The sequence below is a fragment of the Diplotaxodon limnothrissa genome, linkage group LG20 (genome assembly GCF_057381915.1).
Source record: "Diplotaxodon limnothrissa isolate DT_005_m linkage group LG20, D_limnothrissa_male_GT1.1, whole genome shotgun sequence".
Lineage (NCBI taxonomy): Eukaryota > Metazoa > Chordata > Actinopteri > Cichliformes > Cichlidae > Diplotaxodon > Diplotaxodon limnothrissa.
In genome coordinates, this window is record NC_140615.1 from 11,458,533 (window position 1) to 11,482,437 (window position 23,905).

The following is a 23,905-nucleotide window of genomic DNA, read 5'->3' on the forward strand; positions in this document are numbered from 1 at the left end:
AGAAAACTAAAGAGCTGTGGTGCCTTCTAATCCACGAGTCTCCTGAAATCAATTTCCCAGTTCAGACAAAGGACGGGCACGAGTAGGAAATTATTAATAGAGCAAAGTATAATTGATAAGTTAATTATTCATAACCCCTTAAAATTTTGCATGTTCGGACCTGCCAGATGGGATTTCAAGCAGCTTCGTCTTCTTTTGAATATACCTAACCAACATGGATTTAGCTTTCAAGAGATCATTTGGCGCTAGGAGAGAGAAACACAAACACACGCACACAGGTAGTGGAGGAAGTCCTTTAATGGCAAGGAAACAGGCAGAACTGGCAGAGGGAGATAAGACCCTCCAGTCGGTGTCCTAAACGTGAAAATAAACAGGAAAAAAAAGGGTGGGGGACCAAAGGAGAGGGAGAGAGAGAGGGGATAGCAGTGGCGGGAGGGGAGAGGGGGTAATGAGTTCTCAGCCATGCAGAATAGCAGTACACCTCATCTCGTTATCCTCTTGTCTGGGTGGTGTTTTTGCTTTGTGAGATAACAAGTGGTTCACTGATTGTGGAGTTAGACAGGCTAAGTATGCTTATTTGTATTTGTTTAGAGGAGAGCTTGTGGTCAGTGCGGCTGTTTTGGTGGACGTGAGGTCTGGTGTCTCGTGTTAAGTCGGCTTATATAACAGGTCGATGTGGAAGTGTTTGTTGTTAGTTAAACTGTATTAAATGTGTGCTGTATGTCTTCCACAGGCAACATAGTCCTTCACCTTTGCAGGACATTGTTTGTGTTTAAATATATTTTAATCCTCTTAAAACTTCTTAAACTTCTACGTACTTCCAGTAATTACCATATTTCCATATTCACAGGCCATTATACTTTATTTTGTCTTTTGTCTGACGAGTTCTCGCCTTTACTGAAGGCTGCAGTATATTTCTGCTGCACCAGTCTGCCAGCATTAAAGTGGCACAGCTCCAGCAGTTTCTTATATACAGCTCTGGATGGCAGCCAGTCGCTCAGACCCGCTGCCTCCTCTTCACATGGTGTACGCCACCCAGTAGATCACATTCACCACGGCGAAAGTGAAAGGAAACACGGCCCTGGCATAGATGTCGATGGTATCTGCATCAATGGGCTTGCAGACACACTTGGAACAGCACTTCTTCTTCTCTTCCTCGCGCTCCTCCGGTTGCCTGGATCTTCTCCGCCTCGGCTCCGTCTCCTCCGTTCCACCCTCCCCGGGAATTTCGCTGCTGGAACGCTGGGCTCGACCGTGGCGGCTGGAAATGACCACGCCCTGATTCATGCCGGTGACTGACAGGGAAAACAGAACCATTGCCTGTTTGCCGTTCTTTACAATAGACTGTGGAGAGGAGGAGACAGAGAAGCATCTAAGCATTTACCTGACAGAGCTCTATTCTGGCAAATTTGGCAAAAGTGACAATTCAACCCCTTTGCATTCATGAGGTCTACTACTATAACTTATAACTACTTTATAAGCAAAAGCTCTTAAGTATTTGGTCCATCCTGGTACTTTATATTTTATAATGCTTCATTTTTTTTAAATAAACACACGACTAACCCTAACCCTGTCAGTGGTTAAGGTAAGGGTTAATTGTGTGGTATTAATGATTATCATCTCTTTTGGCAGTTTTGATTACACCGTACTCACTAGAGCATAAGCGATCAGACCAATGTTGTCAGCTCATTTGCAAAACTATTGTTTCTGCATTTGTAATAGACAATTAATATAAATGTAAGTAAAGAAGAGGCACTTCAACCATTTTTTGAGTGTTGATGTTGCATAGTTTGTCCACCAGAGGGCGCTGAGCTGAGTTGAGCGGAAGGTAAACAAGTAAATAAATAACTAAATAAAACAAAGGCTTGAGAAATCTGTTTATGTTTCGTATGTTTGAAAGAAAATTACATCGGCCATTTTATTGTAATATTATATTTTAAAATACTTTGATATCTGCATCAGTATCAATGTAAAATACCCTATATCAGTTTGGCTCCTTTTTTTCCACAATCACTCCACTGCAACATTTAATTTTAATCGCTTCACTGCTCTGACAGGTAATCTGGTACGTTTAATATTTCTGAACTCATAGTTTTATAGCAGGTGCGGCCACTGTTATTCTGAAGGTTTACCTCAGTTATGATGGACACCAGCAACTTAAGAAGCTGACAGTATGATGAGAATCACTATTGCTTCCTGTGGGGCGATCATCTATTTTCCCATTATGGTCTATAGAGATTCATGTCCTGCTGAAGGTCAGTGGGATGGATGCTTGTCAGCACCAAGGCCTGATGTCCGGCCTAGGTTTATGTTTAAGAGGTGCGCACAATTTAGTAGCAACACCCCCACCCTACCGCCCCGAAGCTCCAGATTGAAAGGTCTGCTGACAGGTGTACATGACGGAAATGATCGAATGAGTGATCCTCACCTCGGAGCTGAGCTTGCTGGCCTTGACCTTGGCTTTCTCTTTGAGTCGGTAGTCAGCGTTGTAGTGAGCAAAGGCGTACTCGATGAGGGCCGCGAACACAAACACGTAACAGATCCAGAAGTAGACATCTAACGCCTTGATGGCTGACGCTCGGGGCAAGGACGAGCGAGCGCTTACCATCAGCGTGGTCATGGTTAGAACAGTTGTAATCCCTGAAAACAAAGCAAAAATTTGACTTCTGTGGATGTGGGGCTCTTGATTAGTGTTCTCAGACTGTAGGTTGGTTGGTCCCCTACTGTAGTCTAGACAACAGTATAAACTGTCAGTTAGGTGGTTAATCTAAGGTTTCCTAAGGGAACACTATCCCCTTTCTGTTGGTAGCTTTAAACAAAATGAGGAACAGGATTTTCAAAAATATTTGGTGTACATATTCATCTTTCTCTCAGAGTGAATGTTGCTCATGTCCCATCATCTGGTCCAAATCTTCCATTTAAACTTAAAAAGACAGCCTCATCGGGCTGTCTGATGAGGCTGTCTTTTCTTGCTTTAACTAGAATGTTTGCAGCTCATCAGTGATTCTGTTGGCACATTCTGCAGAATTTTAGTCTTGAGAGGACATGAACGTTTGACTTGTCTCATCCTCATGCGTCAAATTCAAGGCCGGAGGGCCCGATCCCCCAAAATTGTAATTTAGCCTGCATGCAAATTTAGCATTTTGATATATTTTGGCCCACCAAGTTGTCTAGCTGTTGTCTGCATAACATGTCCCCCAGTGTGTGCAGCCAAACAGAGGGGCACAACTTCATTGCACCTGCAAGTTAATAAGCTGCTTAACACTGACTGAAACAGACAGGACCATCGAGAGAGGTGGGAACTGAGAAGCTCTTTAGCTGTATCCATACTACATCAAGAAATATATATCTTCTTCTTCTTTGAGTAAAATCTCAACATGAGCAAGCAGAGGGGATGGTTGAGGCAGGTGGGCAATTTTCAGACAGGAAACTGCAAAGTTCAATTGCGAAATTAAGGCTTACGTGCGTCTGATTTCATAGCAGAAGGTAAGGCTGCATGGCATATGTAAAATACTTAATCATAAATCCTTTTTAATTAACAAAAAAATAATAATAATAAATACATTTTATTTATAAAGCGCCTTTCAAGACACCCAAGGACGCTGTACAATAGGATAAAATACATAATAGAACAATGACACAATGAAGGACAATAAAACAAAAGCACAAGATAAAATGAACAAACAGTGGGTTCACAGTGAATATGCAGATTTGAACAGATGGTTTTGAGTTGAGATTTAAACTGGGGGAGAGAACCAATGTTTCTTATATCTGGGGGGTAGAGATAACATATTCAGGCCTGTGAGGACATCTGTGTGAGACCTGAAGAAATATGTGCAGGAACTGAATTAAAGATTTATTATTTTTGCTTTAACATCAGCATGTATTGAGCTATGTTGTATCCTGTGATGGTCATCAATAGGCTGCTATGAGTTCCTTGTAACCACAATGCATTAGTTTGAATGTAACCCCACACGCAGTAAGACTCTAAGAAAAGAAAACTGTCATTTATGTGGTTTAACCTTTCAGAGGACGAACGAGCACCAACCTTCACTGAAATAACCCCTTTCGAAATGTTCAAATATACTTCATCCAATTAATACTAACCTAAGGATACACGAGCAGGAACTGCTGATTGGCTGATCCAGAAGGACACCCAGGACATTGCAACCAGTAATATCGAAGGCATGTACGACTGGATGATGTAGACACCTCGATTACGTCTCAGCTGGAAGCGAAGACTGAGCCTCGGAAAGCGCCCCGCTGTGAAGCAGACAACAAGTCACTTTGTTTCAAACCAAACATGCTAATTATTTATCATAAAGAGGCCATTGTTCTTCACAGGCTCTGACGCTAGGCAACATCTTTTGCCTCGCTTTTGCCCCTAGTGGCACAACTTCAAGATTTAACGCATAAAATGGTGTTGCAGCTGCATCTTCCCAGCAGCTACTGCTCTCATCTCCTAAATCTCCTGCCTGGCTCAGCAGCAAGTCTGCCTTGATGCATTTCGTCTACGAATAGAATACAACCACAGAAGTGCCTCTGGTTGAAAAAAAGAAGTCATGCTTCAAGAAGTATGTGTAGAGTTCTCCAATACAAGAGGGACCAAAGTCCAAAACCACCACATACGTGTAAAACATAATACAGGCACAAAACAACACAAAAGAGGGATGCTCACCTGATTTGAAATTCATCATCTCAGTGTCAAAGCGATAGTCTGTGATGGTGAACTGGGAAAGCTCTAATTTGTCCAAGCCGTGAATGTGTCTCTGACTCTCCGACCAGTGATACACAATGTCCTCTGAGGAGTAACCATCTAGAAAAACAACAACAACAAAGACATTTACCCGTCCAGCCGACACAGATGTGCGAGGTTCGCTCAACATTTAGCATTTTCATCCTGTCACAGACACTGTAACCTTTCACAAATGTCACCGTGCTCGCACAATGAAATGTTTCAGCAATAAACTGAAATAACATTTTTAACCCATAAAGATGAATGTAGGAAAGAAGAAATGAACATTTAAGATAAATCCCAACTCACAGCTTTCCAAATCCAGCATGCATTCCTGTTCGTCCATGGGATACTTGGTAAGGTCCATGTCACACGCCACTGTCGAAGTGATTCTAGGAACAAAACGGCTCGCTTAATCAAACCCTGACATAGATGCTATTACAGTTTCTTCAATTTGTCATTTTTCAAATAAAAACTAATTTTCTTTTATCTTCTTTTTGCATGTTCATCAATACATCCTTCATTATTTAACTCCTGGTATAAAAATCTGACTCTTTTACGAAAAGTCCATTTAGTTACTATTCATGCATTCTTATTTTTATTTTTTTGCTCAAAACAGCCTGCATCCAAACACAGCGCTAATGAGAACTGTTATATTTAACCAAAACAGTGCAGTCTGATCAAAACAATGACGAAAGACAGTGAAAATTTCTGGTGTGCTAAGATGAAACTGCAGAATTGTCTTATAATTTTCTGTAGGCAAAAGAAAGAGAAGACAATGATCTGTTTGTTTATACCGGCTACTATATAGAATCACTCCGTTAGGCTGCAGGCGGATCAGCTTGTTCTCTACGGTCACATCGTGAAACCAAGCAGATTTGGCGTTAACGATGAAGGTGTCGGGCAGCCACAGCTTGTCCACAAACCGACTGTCCAGTCCAAGAGTCTTGTTAGTGTGATTGTAGGACAGGCGGTCATCGTGCCAGCTCTGCCGCAGGAACACAGTCATGGTGTATTCCTGTCAGGAACACCACGGAATGTAAAACGGGAGACAGACTGTTAGGAATATTAGGTTCAATTATATTTACTTTGTATTTTTAAAAATATATTTAATTTATTTCATTATTCTGGACGGTTTTGGGAATAACTTATTTATATAGGAAAAATCGTTGGTGAGATTGTGTCAAAATATGAAATTATTTAGAAAAGAAAAGTAATTACTCAATAAGAATTTTTAGTAAGAAGAGATTTTGGCCCTTCAATTAATGATGAATGCAACATTTAATTAAAGGGTCCAAACACATTTCTTTTCAGACATAACCCTAAAACTGATATCACCGTTAAAATGCTGTTAATTATTGTTATAATCGCAAAATTGAAAAAGAATAATAACTCTTTTGTCACTATATTGTAGATTTGAATTAAATATTTTCTTCCTATTGCAAGAGATTTCAGCAAAATGTGACACTGAACTTCCTACCAAACAGAAATATAGAAAGAAAAGAAAACACAAAAAGCCATCTTCAAACGCCTGGTGAGCCACACAAATGCAGATCTGGCTGCAAATGCAGAAAAACACAACCAAAGAGTGAAATACCGCAATTAGCATCAAACAGCATAAACCACCAGAGAGGAGGCTGAAAAAGAAGCAAACAATGCTGGAGCACACATGCCGCACTGGCTGGTGACGTGAGTAACTACTGTGGTGCTTTTTTACTATTCTGCTTGCATAATTCAGATATTACTGCAGCAGTTCAGTGTCCGGTTGTGTTTTATGTGTCCTCACAGCATAAAAGCAATAAAGCACTTGGCTTTATTGTCTTACTTTGCAGCCTTTCCCTGAATACTGTGCACTTTGTGTTTGTGTTTTAGTTTCATTGCTCTTTTGGCTACCATACTTTGGACTTTATTTCAGATGTTAAGCAAAAAAAAAAACATATTGAATTGAAGCGTTTTAAGATTAAACTCCTTCTTTCATGATAGACATGGCGCCGCTCACGATTACAAGGTTACGCAAAATGATATTTGTGCAAAACATGAATTGCCCCATTGGATTTGATATTTCACTTTACAAAATCCATGAAAGTCTGAAATTATCCAACAACTCGCCCGATGTGTCACAAATGTTCACACTGAATGCGTTTAAACCTTCGAGTGGGATATGTCAGGATTATGCAAATAGTAAATCTTTGATCGTTGCGACAGTTGTGAAGTGATGATAGAGAATCTCGGTGCAGAAAGAAGGAGCGAGTGTCTGTTCTTTACCATGTTGGCTTCAGAGATGTGGTCAATGCTGGCTACTTCTATAGCCATGGCCACGTTCACGGGCGGACCTGCAGAGGAAATGGTGAGAAAAAAAAAGGGCAAACCTTTGCCCTCCCCATCTCAAACACCCACCCACGCCACTTCTCTGATTCCCATTCTGGTCCCTCCCATCCTAACTCCATAACCCATCTGTTTTTCTCCCATCCACCTTCCTCCCACGTCCAAACACTCCTACGGTGCATAGAGATTAAGCATTATCCAGTTTAGCCATGCGAAGTGGCACATCACACAATGGGCATTCATAAACAACACTGGGCTTTCATGGACTTGCACAGAGAGAGCTTCTGCCAACATTCACACGCACGCACACATACGCTGTAGCGTTCACTCAACAGTTTGCCATATGATTAGCATGGAGCGTGCAGCAGTCATCGAATGCTAGAGGGCAGAAACTACGGGGGGGGGGGGGGGCTCAGTGATGCAGAACAGAAAGGCTATTTAAAATATATTAAACATTAAGGAATCATTTCCCATCATTCAACACCTCCCCATGCCATTTTGGGTAATTTATATTTTCAACACCAAATGCAAGTGAATGGGAAAAGGTTTTCAGTTGTATGCTTATTGTATGTTGATGTAAATGGGAGAGTTTAGAGGGCGATGTGATTCTATTCTCCAGCGCAGGTACAAAGATGACTATAACATTTGTTAAACAGCTATTTTACCAACTCTGGTTAGTAAATATAATAGAAAATATTTCGCTGTATATTAGAATGAAGCACAATGTGTAGCATTACCATAGAAACGTGGCATTGATTTTGTTTGCTACCACTCTAATTATGCAAATAGATTAAAATTAAAAATGTTTTACAGCATTATCAGTTCAGAAACTTTGCATTTGCAAATAGGCTTTGCACTCTGGAAACCTTGGCAGCACATATTGATGTTTACAGTGGGAAAAGTTGTTACTGTATATTAGTTTCTTGCATTATATAAAAAGAGACTCCACTTCCACTGCAGAACTAATCCTCCCTTACTGTTAAAATGATGTGAGATTGGAAACATTCAGACACTTTGGTTCATAATATGGTTTTCAACTTTCAAATCAGGTTTTGTGTAGTTATCAATTCTTCTAATATTCAGTGTTCAAGTGAGGCGATAACAAGATCCATAAATTTTATGTAAAGAAAAAAATACATTGTGCTTTTTTTATGAAACAATCTGTCTGTCACGTCTTTTCTTTACATCTTGTGCATCACTATCCTTACAAATTATATTTATCTTGCAAAAACATTTTTCATAATTATCATATATTTAAGGCCCTGTTATTGCTCCATATTAATAGCATGGGGTGGGATTTGAGTGAAAGAAACTGCCCCGAAATAACAGACATGATTCCCCAGTGGTCACAACAGCCTTCCATTTAGCTTCCTTTTTCAACACATTAAAATGTGACATAAATAGAAATGCAGTGACCACATGATGTTGCATTATGATTCTCTGCATCATGCACAGGGTGGTATGTGTGTGGCGATAGCGGCACTCTTGCCCCACATTTTCACCTTTCCTCAGCTGAGTTAAGCTGTGAGATTGAGAAATCTATTGCTGTGGTCATTGAATGTTTCACATTTGGCAGCCATTCTTAGCAAATTCTCCAGAGCAGCACACAATGTTTGTGCCACCGCTCCACTCCGGCGTGTGGATCTGCGCTCGACAGTGCAGCCTAGGCGGAGTAGTCGAACGCAGATTCACTGAGCGCTCCACACAGACAGCATCGTCAGAAGGAAAGTTGATAAAATAAATTACAAATGTTGTATTGTTCGATACATACGCATACCGAACCGAAAGCACTGTATCGAACGGTTCAATATCGATACGAATATCGTTGCACCCCTAGTATTTGTATGAGGTAAACAGAGCCTTGTTTTAATGTCGTACAGGAAAAGCCAAACCAAAGGCGCCTCTCGGGATAATGGAATTGGAAGATGAAGTGCAATCCATGCTCCTGTACTTAGGACTTCGGTTGGGTGATGCTAAGGATGGCTGTAAATGTGAGGCGGTGAAATGTAACCCAACGCCACAAGCAGTAGATCTCATACTCACCTCCTATCCCAGGGCGAAAATTTCTGGCATAGCCCTTCATTAAATCATCCAGATTAGGTAACCAGGATATTTCAATGTCTGTACCTACATAGTCCCCAACGTCACTCAGCATGGCCCTAAAGAAAACAAACACAGCAGCCTTCAGTGGTTGTCCTGTCACACGTCCACAGGAAAAGCCTGGCAGAACTTCAGATAGAGTTAGTAGCATACGTAAAAGTATCTCAAAATTTGACACAATAACCACTTTTTCAAACATAAATAAGATTCATTATTTAAATCGTTAATTTTTCCTATTACGGAGTTCCACAGGATTCTGTGCTAGGACCAAGTCTATTTGGATTACACTTGATTCCCTTAGGCAGTATTATAAGAAGGCATAGTATACATTTTCATTGCTATGCAGATGATACCCAGGTTTGTCGATCCATGAAGCTAGATGGCACACACCAATTAGCTAAGCTTCTCTTCATTGGCTGCCTGTTAAATCCATAATTAAATTTAAAACCCTTCTTCTCACTTACCAGGTCTTAAATAATCAATCTCCATCTTTTCTTAAAGACCTCATGATACCATATCATCCCAAAAGAGCACTTCACTCTCAGACTGCAGACGTACTTGGATATTTCAAAGTAGAATGGGAGGCTTTCAGGCCCCTCTTCTGTAGAGCCAGCTCCCAGGTTGGATTCAGGAGAGACACACCATCTCTACTTTTAAGATTAGGCTTAATACTTTCCATCTTAAAAAAGCATATAGTTAGAGCTGGATCAGAAGACCCTGACCAACCCTTAGTTACGCTGCAATAGGCCTATACTGCTGAGGGTTTCCCACGAGGCACAGAATATTTCTTCCTTACTCACCTTTTTTCTTTCGCTATGTATTTATACACCACCTTGCAAATAATCATTATTTATTATTAATCTCTGACCATCTTCCAAAGCGTGTTGTTTGGTCATGGCAGATCGCTGATCCTCGCTAAGCCTGGTTCTTCCTGTTAAGAGGGAGTTTTTCCTTCCCACTGTCACTAAGGCGTCATCTGATTGTTGGGGTTGGCTCTCTGTTATTTTGGGTATTTACCTTAGAATATCAAACGCCTTGAGGTGACTGTTGTTATAAAATTAATTGAAGTGAATTTCATTTGATTAAAGTAATTTAGACTCAGGTCACACTTATATCAGTGTTGGCAACAGAGAACCTTAGGGATCTTTGTGTCTAGTGAAGTGTACCCACACTTGACTATGCTGTGGAAAAATCTCGAGCAACCTTTCATCTCTTTAAAGTTTGTCAGAAAAACGTAACATAGGTGCACTTAAAATGTACACGGAAATATAGTATATAAGGTAAAAATTGAATTTGTGCGATTCTAATGCTTGAAAATTAATACTTGGTATGACCACTTTTATTCTTCAACACAGGCTTTCTCATAATTTCTTTAGCTAGTATTCAGGAATAGTTCTCCAGGCTTCCTGAAGGGCGTTCTGAGCTCTTCTTTATATGTTGGCTGCCATTATCGTGGAAGTCTTTGTCAATCAGATCCTTCCAGATGGTACTGGTGGTGGATCCCTAACACCACTGGTTGAAATGGAACCTTAGCCCACAATACAGTTTCCACCATGTTAGGTTTTTGCTAGATTTTTTCCTGTTTGAATTTCAGATAGTGGTATTCTACTGTATATAGATTTTAGACGTGCAACTTCTTCTTTTATCCTTCACTTGTCTAGTTGTCTAGTAAATTTTTAACAACACACTGCACTCTATGCTGAAATATGCCAGGTTTTCATGTAATAGCTCTTTGGGAATCAGCTTTTTAGTGCAAAAATGCAACTTCGTGCCTTTTGAACTGTGTTAGTTTATCAAAAAACTGGGAGCAAATTATATATTTTGTATAATCCTGACACGCTACTAGCAAGAAAATTGCCTCTTTGCTAAATTTTATGCTCGAATGATTCATAGGTGAGTTTTAAGTGGCTTAACAAAAAATAAGAAAGTTCCTCTGAAAATGCTCAGGTCAAGAACTGGACTGAAAATGAGTCAGAAAGCAGACAGTGCAAAAGAAAAAAAAAGGATCAGAAGACCTTCAGACTGAAGAAGAAGCCTGAAGAATTGTTGCTCAAGACCAGTTTAAAAATGACTAGAAAGTCTGGCTCTTTGACAGCAAATTATAAAGAAGTGAGGCATGATTCAAGAATTCTGCACAGTATTGTAAATGTCTAATTGTATCTGTGATCTATTGCCACTGTGATCTTTGTGTTTCTTTGTGCAACTCTGTGTGTGCCTGTAATATGTGAGAGACTTTCCCTTGACATTCATACAAAGGCTCCTTGAGGAGGAGCCCTCTCTTCTGAATTGACGACAATATAAAATGATGAAAGCCCCCCTGTTATGGCAAAACATAGATCAAATGTCACTCTCATAAACAATTATGCTGAGCAACTCATACAGAGCACGAGATTTATGTCCAGTCATAATCAGCAGTTCAGTTTTGTGTTTGTAAATGTCACCAGGTCCATCACAGCAGAAGTGACCAGGTCGTGCATCCAGACATGAAGCTGAAATGTTCAGAATCTGTCAGATTAATGGAAGGAATTCATGTTAGCCGTTGACTATCCTGTAATCGAGGCCGGCCAGTATACAATTTGTAGTACCAGTACCTATATGGGGTGATTTATAAGCCAATATTCCAATATATAGCCCAATATTTTTTATTCTTTCAGACACACAAACCACAAATGCTCTTTTTCTGACGTTGTATTTTTTACTCAGTTATTTGTATTTTATAACGAATAAAACGTGTGTTTTTTAATATCTTGCTGCATTTTGTATAAGTTGATACTCAAGTTTTAAAAAAACAAGCAAAACTAAAGCTATTCTGTTATACCTGTATGCAAAAAATACACTGCACCCAAAATATTTCATAGATGAGCAATACTGATCAATCTAATAAACTTAAATCCTGAACATCCTCCCTATTCTGGTATTTTAAAGAGTACAACCTAACTAATAGGGTTGCCAACTCCCAGCCAAAACAAAAGGGGAACCACACCCCACCCTCCACCTAATAATGCTTAATTAACGTAATCGACTTTAATTTAATGCACGTGTTAAAAAATTTTTTTAAATGCACAGAAATCAATTATTTTTCTACAATAATTAGATTCAACATCTTTCTTCAACAGAACTGCAGACTGCACAGATGGTATCTTCCCAAAGGAAAAAGTACTATAGCTTACTAGGGTATATATTAGACTTAATAGTTACTATATACAATAACGTATTTCTATACATTTTACATCAGATGAATACTTTGGTTGTAAGATTCAGATAATTATTTATTACAAGCTAGACATGAGAATAAGAAAGAAAAGTATTTCTTTGTGACCCCCTTTCCCTGTTAATGCCCTACCTGCCCCCCTGGCTAAACCTTGCTAGGCCCGCCCCTGCACAGTTACCATTCTAACAACAGCTTATCAAGCTTAAAGGTGCTGCTGTTGTGTCTCCACTGGTTTCCTCTTTCTGGTGCAAAGTGGGCCAAAAACAAACAAGAGAGACGGGAGTCACGACAGAAAAGCCGATCAGCTGATCATTGATCAGTTTCATGATTGAAGTAGCAGCAGGAGAGGGAGAGAGAGAGGCAGTCGCTCCATATACAGTATCGGTTGGTAAGCTTAACGTGGGAATGCTTTAGAAACATTCAGAGATTAACTTACAAACTTGCTTTACTTCTCTGGGATAACTTTCTCGGAGATGAAATGCTGGTTTGGTAGCGAGGCTCTAAATGCTCAACCAGACCGCCGACTGGTCTCGCACGTCACATCCGCTCTATCACGTGATGCATACTCCTCCGACGTGCTAAGGTTATGAGCTGAGTTATGCCATGTCGCACGTTTTGTGAGGTGCTTTTGTGATATTTAATGGATATTATTACATTTTTTATTTCTCTCCGATATCTAATCCAGTAATTTAGGTCAGCATCGCACCGATACCGATATGTGATATCGGTGATATCCATCTCTACTTTTCAACTGTATAAAATTGGAGGGAAAATATTTGATGTAACAAAAGGTCCCCAAAAAAAGAGCAACGTGAGCTCAAATTGTTAATCGTTTGCAGATGTTTACACATTTACATGACATAGAGTAACAGGGTAATAGTCAAGCCCCAGCAGCTACCACCAGCTAAAAACAGAAATAGTTCTCTTTTTAGCTGACTAAAGCAAACAATAGGGAAACAAAGAGGAAAAAGAGAGAAGGAAAAGGCTAAGGGAGTTGAAAATGAAGTCATCCATACCGGCTACACCTTCTACTTTTAATTTAGTGCTTTTATAAAAGACTGATGCTGCTTTAAATACAGTGTTTATTTATGAAAATGAAGGAACCTTCACTTTAATTATCATTTTTAGTCCTATAACTTGTCAGCATGTGCTTTTGAAAAAGATGGAGCGCAAAAACACGACTTTTATTAATAACATGTTTTCCAAAACTCTCTTGCATCCTTGAATTATTCATCGCTGATTTAGGAAATCACATTTTCTCAAGATTCAAACATTAAGAAAAAAACGTGTGCGTGCAATTATTTGGTCATTTATTTTCACCCAAAGCAACTCGTCCTTTGTTTGTTTGTTTTGTTTCCTCTTTGCATGAAAATGATTAAATCCTGAATGTCAAAGATGCTGAATGTCAGCGCAAAATTACATCTCTCAGGGGTGTCCTTTCAAAAAGTTTTTTTTTTTAAAAAGTCTGTGCTTGTTTCAGCATTCAAAAGCCACGCTGATTAAAGCCTGGCTGACATATTTTTCCTCAGTCGTGTTTCCACAGCGTGCTTTTGTCCACAAGGAGTCTGACAGCAGATCCAAATCTAACAGCGTAGCCTCAGATTCCACACAGCGCATAATAAACAAAATGCTGCGCCTCACTCCACAAACCTCCAAATCGCTGTATTTCACTGAAAATAGGCTCTCATTACACTGTGGACTTTTATTCTGAACAACATACCTTTGTGCATGCATTGTTTTGCATTCAATTCAAACTGCCCCCATGCACTGCCACCTCTGTGTATGTGCCAGGAGCGGAATAACAGCAACATTTAAAGCTATTGTCTGTTTTAAGGATCCGGAAATCACTTAGTGCTGCCTGAGGGCAGAAAGGTAACACTGTGAGCAGCAACAGCAGGAGCCTCTGTGAAGGATTTCACAAACGTAGCACAGCTGAGATACCACCAGGTGGCAGTTTTGTATTCTGAAACACTCATACACAGATCCATACACATAGATTTAGAGGGGAGTTTAAAAATGAGAAGTCCATGTTGAAAAGAGGCATGGCTTGTTAGACATCACCATGAAAAAGACACATGGAGATGAATCAAATGTTAGAAGCAAAGCTATCGTGCAAAATTGAAGGTGCTGACTGTTTTTGCTACAAACAAATACGATTTTTCTGACATCCAAAGGCCGGCGGTGGGGGTATCGACAGGGAAATGGACCGCATGGGGGGTTCGTGGAAGGTGTTCAGATCGTTCGACAATGAAAAGCCGCGAGCTGACCTTTGAAATCGGGCTGACATTTGAAGAAAGTCGACGTGCCCGAGAGCACAGCATTATGCCATACGGAAACTATTCACCAAAATGTAACGGCTGGTTAACTGAATATGAAATAAAATAAATAAACATTTCTGCCATGCCATTAACATTTTCTCGGTGGATCTGTTTTGCAGAGGCAGATGTATTTTTAGTCTGGCAATCACTGTCATGACTAAAAAAATGGGAGCACTGAGTGAATTAATTAATCACTAAGTGACTCCTGGATTTCTGCGCTAATTGGGAGTTTCTAAATCTGGAAATAAAGAGCGTTTCTTTCAAGTCATTTGTTAACACACCAAGGTCAAACAGACCTCTGTCTGGAGAGGAGGAGAAAGCGGGTGGAAATGTATATCACACAAATCCTATAGTAGAACTCTATTTATTGCAATTTAACACTCATTTTACAGTTGTTAACTGTTTTAGGATTTAAAGATTTAAGGCCCTGGTGCCTTTATTCTCTGCAGTTCCCACACAGCTGTGAATATTTAGTGTGAAGGAGTTGTATGTAATAACTAAGACTCTTTTCTGTCATGGTGTGGTTGTTGCACAGCATCTTTTTTTAATTTTTCTCCCTCTTTATATGATGGGGGCTGCTCGTGTGCAGCGCTGCTTCGATTTACTCTAAAACACATGCGAAGAAATGTTAATCCAAGGGTCCAAAATCCCGACTAAAAGCTTTTATCGACTCAATTAATCTGGCTTTACTGACTTTCACATATACATATATAATTTTTCACATTTGCCACAGATTATTGCTTTTATTGCAAGCTGTTCTCTTAACACCAAATGTTCTCCTTCTCTACAAAAATATCAGTTTGCTTAAGGAGGAAAAAAACAACTTCACTTCTTCTCCAAAGAAAAATCAAATGTATTCTGTTGAAAGACGCACCGGTCTGAACATTTGATTGCTTTCTTGGATTTACGAAACATTTGCGCCTCTTCATTTTCCCACCCCTCCATCCATGACAAGCAGTTGAGAGGGTGTGCATTTGCAGACGCTCCTAATCCTTCTATATTTCGCTTTCATTAAACGTCTCTCTCAGGGCTCGGATCTGCCGTCTGTTTGTGAGCTAACATTAAACAGTTGGGGAGAAAAACAAAGAGAAGCGGCTTCACTCAAATTTATGGTGTCTTTTTGTGAATGCAAAGCACAGCACACACCAACAACCCTAATCAGTATCGTATAATCGCTCAAATCGATACCTGGACTACCTATCAGCGCCCTGATCTAACTGTTTCTATTAGTTCTGTGGTGAAATGAATCAAACTGGGATAAATATTAAATAAAACATGAATAAATAGATAGTTAAATCACTGAACAGCTGCTTCACATTTATAGGTGTGGGTTTCTAACGGTGTTCGCACTGCATTAGCACTCATAATTAAGGGTCTGTGCTGCGCTGCCATGCGGCAAACAGATGTTTTATTGACCAGATTTGCACTCAAATAATGTTTGTCAGTCTTAATCGCATTCCAGAGTGCTCCATTTCCTTCTGCACATCCATTTTTTTTAATACAAGTATCAATAGATAATGTAGAGTACATTCAAAAGAAAGAGTCCCAAATTTAAAAACAAACTTCTCTTTTTTTTCTTGTTAAACGTATTCAAGTTTCTCCCAACATTTGTGTTTTTAAACATTAAAGTTTCTAATGTCTAAGAATATATATTTTTATACTAATAATAATTTGTGTTAGCGAGTGTGGCATTGTTTATTTATTTGCTTATCACTGTGAGCATTTTGAAAGCTTAAAAATTATTCTATCATTAAAACTATTTCTTCATTATGATGGTAAAAAGCAACATTTATCCCCATTAGACAGAGTTGGGCTTGGTGGGGCGGATTGTTGTGATAACTGGGGGTTAAATTAGGGTTTGGCAGGTGGAGGAAACACTGAGATCAGGTGTAGTCATGCATCAGGGGGAAAAGAATTAATTATAAGTCACAAAGCCGTCTTTCTGCAAGGCTGTGATTGGCTGACCTGTGCACCAGTGTCACTGCTTTTTGTGGAATTAGCCAACTGAAGCTTACAAGATGTAAACAGTTGTTTCGTGAGCTATATGTGCTAAAGTGCCTGCTATGTTCATGCAACCTTTGAATAAAACAAAATAAAATTAGTATACTTGACAAAAAACATAATTCAGCAACACGTCGTGTATAGATCGTTCCTTTAACCCTCAATGATTAGGTAATGCATGGACAAATTACTGCTTTATCTTTCACTTTATCTCTTTCCTGTATGATGGTCTAGAACTGAAGTTTATCCAAGCTAAAAAAAAAAAGCGAAAGGAATAGAAAAAGAAGAAAAAGATAATTTATGGTAGACTAAATTTATGTCTGAAACAAAAAAAAGATAAGTTGCTGTTTCTAAATCTGTGAGCCTTGCACCCTTTCCATTTCTTCTCATTGATACCAAGACATGTGTTGCTCTCCTCCCTCTGCAGGAAGCTCAAAGGTCAGCTGCAAGACAGCTGGGAGGGATTCGATGTCTTGCTCAAGGGCACTTCATATGTATGAATCCTGATACTCTAGTTACATAATGGTGTCTCTAAACACAGGGCTTCAGTCTCTGCCTCTGTGATGGAGTCTGTGGGATGATCATGCTGTACAGTGCTGCTGTTAGAGAGGTCCTTATCTGAACGGAAAATGCTGCAGGACTCGCGTTCAGGTCAGTGAATATCCTGCGCTATTTTAAAGAGCCCGAAGACCCAGAACATCTCCAAACTCGGATAGTTTGTCACGGACTAGCTTTCGTCACACATCACGTTGCCGACACATCACACCTCCGCTGGATAAAATAAAGCAAATCATTTTGACATTTGCTTTGAATATAATGATCATAGAAGGAACTGCAGGAAATGCACAGGAAATTCTGTTACGCACTGGTTTCCAAAGCACTCACATTACAGTTTGAGTGTAACCAGTGCAAAATACCCAACGCAGAACTGCTGTATCACAGCCTTGTCCATTCTCATGGGGATTAGATACTGCTGGTATTTATCATTAGGTTAATTTCATTGCGTTTAACATACTTATCAAAGTGACATGCAAACTGCTAAATAAATTCATGTATAATTATCTAGAAATTAATGAAATCAGCAAAACTCTCCTAAACTGTTTCCTTTTCCCATTTACGTGTGATATGTCAACATAAATTGAGTAGGCGGCTTCTAGCTGAGGCGCTGAGGTGTGCCTGCATCACCCTGTAGCCAGCTCACAGTCAGGCTTCGGAGCCAGCTCATGCAGCCGGGGGAACATGATCAAAACACAGCGTTACTGGAAAATGTAGTCTCCGGACGGTGGGGGGATTTATCCGCTGAGTCAGTCTCTCATGCGGATTAGTCAGGACAAGGGCTTCACCTGAGTGCAGGTTTAAGGACAAGTGTGACAAGCCAGAAAAGATGATAAAATGTGGAGTTTAAATCCTCCTGCATGAAGCAGGGGCAGCCACCTGCTCCTAAACTACACGTCCGCATGAAAACAAAGGTGGGGAGTGACCTCCTGTGCATGTCCTTCTGAAAAGGTAAATAATGACACTAAAATTCTCTTCCCGGGTGTGCTCTAAGCTAAACTGCTCGACTAGCAGTTAAAATAAAATATGATTAGCTGCATCGTGGGGCCAGGTTGACCTGCAGCAAGGCCCCGAGAATAGGATGGACCCACACTCCTTACAATCTGTGCATTTTAGTCCATAAATGCCACAATTGGGCTCTTAAAGAGTGCTTTAGACTCAGCTTTGCTCTGTCAGTAATCCAACACTTTTCCCCGGGGGGTTAGTCAGCCTGCAGGTGAGTCTCTTGTTCTATTTGTGTTCAGTTTTTAATGCATTTCGTTTACAACAAAGGCCCTATTTAAAGGAGGCCTTATATACTTAATAGACTGGAGCTCAGGAGGTAGAACAGGTCATCTGCTAATCACAAAGTTGTTGGTTTGATCCCTGGCTGCTCCAGTCTGGATGCCAAAGTACCCTCAGGCAAGATACCAAAACCCAAGTTTCTCTCTGATGCGTTCAGAGTGTGAATGTTAGACAGAAAAGCATTCAGATATAGAAAAAAGTGCATGGGTATGAATGAGTGAACAATGTGTGTTGTGTAAATCACTTTAAGTGCTTAAGTATAGTAGAAAAGCACTGCATGAAAACCAATCCATTTACCATTTGCTCATAACTTGGAGTTTACTAAAATGGCTTTGTATTTACAACTCAAACTAATCCTTACATCAGATCCTTATCATCCATTTTAACTCACTTCCCACTCTCTTTAAGCTAACTTTTATACAATTGGCTAGGTTTGAACAGCATGTCAGCGGGTCTTCTGCGCTCACAGCCAGCCACACTGTATTAAGGATATCCCTCTATGAGGACATTAAACTCTGAGAAGTAGAAAATCTGAGAAGTATCAAGCCTAAACTTTGAGTTCACAGGGATTATGTGTGCATTACTTCATTATTTAATATGAGAATCCACCACAATTACCAGTATAAATAAGAGAGGAGAAAATGTAATGCATAATAGGACTGCTTAAATCTCTTTTGGTCCTCATTTCTTTCAAAGATTAGCTTTGCTGGACTTAATCAGTATTTTTTTTTCTCCCCCGCACTCTTATTGTCACATTTCTTGGTCTTTGAGATATCGCTGTTGTAGCGCACAATCTGTGAATCTCCTTTCAACCTCCAGTCAGCTGGTGATAACCACACACCGACATGCATGAAAGTATTATGTGTAATCTGGCTGTGCAGCCACCTGTGTCGGTATGTTCAGCTATCTTTAGTAGCACCTGCGTGTCACGGGAGTCGGGTCTGGTTAGAGTTTTGATTTATGTTCCTGTCTTTGTGACCAGATAGCAGCCTCGCTGTTGACTTATCTCCTGCAATCAGAGCTGAATGAAGTCTAATTATAATAACACTGCAGACTCGACACTTTATATAGCTGCTGCGTCACAATAAAGTCTTACAACTGGTAAACCACTGGAAGTCAGGTTAATCATGTATATGGATTTTTTTTTTGTCAGTGTCAGTTCTGAAATAATGACCTAGCTGACCTTTCAAGGTTTTGTTTCTTTTTAAAAACATGATCTTTGGCCCTTGTGATAGAAATCCACTGTGGACTGTGACAGCAGCAAGAACACGGGTGGAATTAATGACTAGACATACATATAACAGAGCCACCATTATTATATTAGTCACACCTTTGCTGGTACAAAAAAGACTAAAACACATTAATCCTTTTTCATAGTGACAAAAGCTAATGAAAAGGCTTAGCCTGTGTTTGAATCAACTCAACCAGTGTAGTGCGGTAAATTAACTCCCTGCCATCTTGTATGAATGTCAGTTCTGTACAGTTCCCTTAATGTTTCCCACACTGGAAGAAAGCAATGCATCGCCCATTATGACAGGTTCACTGCATTTTGCTAACAAGCCCAATCCAACAAAAAATCAAAAATCTGCAATTTGTAGACATGAAAATTTAAACTGTCATGCAACACTTGCAGAAAATTATACAGTCGATCATTTGCAATATTCGTGCACTGAGGCAGAGGTGAATGAGGTGGGGATTAGCGTTAGTCGCTTTCTTAACTCACTCTGTATTCCAGGTGTCGTGCCAAAAAGTGACTCCTGATGTTTCGGTGTGGTTTTTATGTCTAATATATTTGCTTGTATTGGTACATATCTGTATACAACATGACTGACAAAATGAGTTAAATATAAAATAAAGAAGGAAAGAAAAAAATGAGCTGTTTCGCAGGTATCTTTGTGACTGTGTGTTATTCCAGCGCTTTTTGGTGCCTTAAAGTACGTTTATAGAACTGAAGTGTTGTGTTTCTTCCTATTTCTGCTGCCCTCTTTGTCAAATCTCTCTTGAAAACAACACTTTTAATATCAGTGACACTTTCACCTGCAGAAATAAAAAATGTGTAAAAAAGACATGTCACTTTAGTAAAGTGCAGCTTCTACATTGTGACAGCAATGTTCTCCCTGGCTTAAAGTGACTTGATATTATTAATGAGAGATATGTGTGAGAGAGTACAGGCCAACAACTTATTTGCAATGGTTTAAATACTACCAGGCACTTTTTGTGAAATACCCGAAGACCTAAATCTTTAAAAACAAGTTGTACATTATAGTTTTACTTTTCTAAAACGACTAAGATCATCCCTGAAAAGATTAAGCATGATAGATTTTTAAAAGCATTTACTGGGCAGTACTTTCAGGGATGGATTAACACATATCTGGCACTCTATTTAACAGTTACCATTTCAAGACAATTTTTATCTCGGGCTACTGATGACCAAAGGATGATGCTTTTCTCTACTACGCAATAGCATGTTTTCTAGCCCACTCCTCTGTTACAGACATTATACAGTCCATTTAGATGCAGATTGTACTCTGTAAAGTGAAGGGTAAGTGACACTTCAGCTGTAAAGAAAAAACTGTGAAATTCATGCAACACCAAAGGTGGTGAGGCGCAACTTAGCTAAGCAACTTTTGTGAAATGGATAAACGAGGAGCTAAAAAAAGAGAATCAGGGTGATTCTGTGCAGAGCAGGAGCGAGGAAAGAAAGCGGCGTGCAGGTTTCCTCTGCAAAGTGTGTGTGTGTGTGTGTGTGTGTGTGTGTGTGTGTGTGTGTGTGTGTGTGTGTGTGTGTGTGTGTGTGTGTGTGTGTGTGTGAGAGAGAGAGAGAGAGAAAGAGAGAGAGATGACACATAATGAGGTGCAAGAAAAAGCCTACACTCTGCATTGTACTGAGAACAAAATAATAATAACAGCAGTGACTGGAGGCAGGAAAATCCAATTACAATAGCTATTACTCCCTCTACTGGTGAACAGCCAAGAGGGACAATAGAGGTGATTTTCCCCAATTTTCCTCAGAGTTTCACCCTTTGCCCTTTTCAGTGTGAAAGCAAGTACTGAAACTGAAGCTCTGTAGTAGATGCTGATTATCCCGCGAACTGAATGCCGATGAATGCAGGCCTCTGTCAAAAACGAAGCACTGTAAACTAGTTTAGACAGACCTGACCTGCTCCTTGGTGAGAAGGTAATTTATCCTCAGAGTCAGCACAATGGTCCTGATAAATCTTTTCAAATGGCTGAAATCTGAACCGCTGCTGAATAGGACTGGATCACTCTTAAGATTTTTTTTTTACCTTATAATACACAACCTGGAATAATCCTACTTCAGAGACGCATTCACGACTGAAGCTCCCAGCAGCACCTACACCTTTTTTTCTTTTTTTTTAACCTCCCAAATTGAGCACCTTAGTGATATTCTATTTAAATGTACTGTGTTTACTGCAGTATGAGGCCTGCATCATGGGATCATCTGATGTATTTGATCCCTTACGTGGCAGATGTCACCCCCTGGAGGTTCGTGACATTATCTGACACGCGCGCGCGCACGCAAACGCTTCCACTCAGCTGGTATTCATCACCAGGGGAGGGGGGATAGAAAACAATCACCTCTTACTATGCATATGCATTATGCAAATGGTGTCATCAGGTTCATGCAAGCGGGGAAGAAAGCAGACTTCAGATTGTGGGTGTCTATAAGTAGTTTTATGTAAGCCTGTAGAAGTCCGTTTATCCACGAGTGAACGTGAACGTGAGTTTTGCTAGCACTGAGTCGTGGGAGGCGGTTGCACAACAAGCAGGACTTCAACTGACGCGAGACTTTAAATCAATAAGAAGAGCAGTTTATTGCTCCTAAATAGATGAAAATCACAGTGCCTTTCCTTGTTTTATCGTTCTAGTTTGTTGCTTTCTTATTATTATTAATACCGTTTATAATTTGACGGCTAACTTCTTCCGGAATATTCATAGCGCTCCGCAGTGGGAAGCACATAAGACACCTGCAAGAAGTTAAAAAAAACAAACAAAAGCACAGCTGATCTCACCTGGTGAAAATATCTCCTCCGACGAAGAGCAGAGCGAGACTCGAAAACAGGAAAGTTGGGATCTCCATTCCACACGCTGTCAGATTAATATATGCGTAATGCTAAGAGAAAAGTTCCCCCGCAATGTAATTCGACGACAAAGCCCACAAGAGGATTTTTTTGTTAGCTTTTTTTGTTTGTTTTTTAGTTATTATTATTTTAGTGCGCTCTCCTCCCGATCCAGCGCCGCGGAGAACAAAGTAAAGTGTGGTGGTGAAGGTGATGGTGACCCCATGGTCGTGAGCTCCCCGATTCCTCCGCGTCCAGGAGCGCACAAGAGAAGAGCGCGCTTATGAAAAAGATGAAGACAAAACTCCGGGTCCGACCGAAACAAGGAGCCGATCCACCGCCTGACATCCACCAACAGCGCAGAAAGCGAGTGAGAGAGAAAAGGATGGAGAGAGGCAGAGGGAGAGAAAGAGAGGGAGGGTGGGAGAGAGGGAGGGAGACTCGCTAATCTGTCGATCCCTCCGTCGCTTGGCCTCTAAACGTCAGATTGAATCTGGACACAGAAGGCGGGGGTGGGTGGGGGGTGGCAGGAATGGCATCATAAGCAAAGGACTTCAATATATTATGTAATGTTTGACACATTTGACTCATCTCCATTAGGTAATTAGTGGCTCACATAAAGTTGTGATTCTTTCTGTTGGAATAAGATCAAACTGGGAGGGGGGCTGCCCAAAGTGTGCGCAGAGGTCCTTTCTTTGGAGGTGGACAATAGTGTCGCTAGTATTGTTACCGAGTCGATACTAGCGCGATAGGACCGATACTTTGTTTTTGTTTTTTCTTTTCTAAATTCAGCATGAAGCCCACTCAACGGTCTTAAATAAATTATTTATTCTTTTTTAAATGTAATTAATGTTATTTCTTGGAAATGAACCTCAAACATGCACTATGAAAAATGTCTGAAACTTTTTGTGTTGACTGTCATGTCTATTTTAGCCTGTAGCACATAAGCTGAACTAACATGCTTTAGAGACAGAAACTTTAACATTCCAGGTCTCCAAAAACAAAAACAGTTTTAAAAAATGAGCTCACAAATCATGACCCATGCTCTCCTCTACACAAGCTGCCTTTATAGCTTAAATATATTGGTATATGCAATAGACTCTGTACTTACTTGGTATCGGACCAACACCAAAATTTGGGGCCTTCCATCAATTCGCTCAGCATATTGAATTTATGGTGAGTATTGCCTCTCTAACTGTGAAATTTAAAAATAAAAGACATATTGTATGTATAGGAGTGACAAAAACAAAATGCATGTACTAATGCATAAAAGAACAACTGTTTAGTTTAATCT

General features: G+C 40.0%; 1 protein-coding gene across 2 annotated transcripts; it reads right to left on the bottom strand.

The window, feature by feature from the left end:
* Positions 1-289: 289 nt before the first annotated feature.
* gabrd (gamma-aminobutyric acid type A receptor subunit delta) lies at positions 290-23,040 on the bottom strand. 2 transcript variants are annotated; one of them, XM_085345695.1, is made up of 9 exons: positions 22,564-23,040; positions 9,104-9,219; positions 7,001-7,068; positions 5,533-5,753; positions 5,045-5,127; positions 4,679-4,816; positions 4,108-4,263; positions 2,429-2,640; positions 290-1,344 (listed from the first exon to the last, which is right to left on the bottom strand). In XM_085345695.1, exons 1-9 carry the CDS (start codon positions 22,629-22,631, stop codon positions 1,018-1,020), a joined length of 1,389 nt encoding a protein of 462 aa, XP_085201821.1. In that variant the 5' UTR covers positions 22,632-23,040; the 3' UTR covers positions 290-1,017. The 2 variants fall into 2 exon arrangements, with proteins under 2 accessions (XP_085201821.1, XP_085201820.1); XM_085345694.1 differs by lacking the exon at positions 22,564-23,040 and having other exon boundaries at positions 9,104-9,311.
* Between the last annotated feature and the right edge of the window lie 865 nt (positions 23,041-23,905).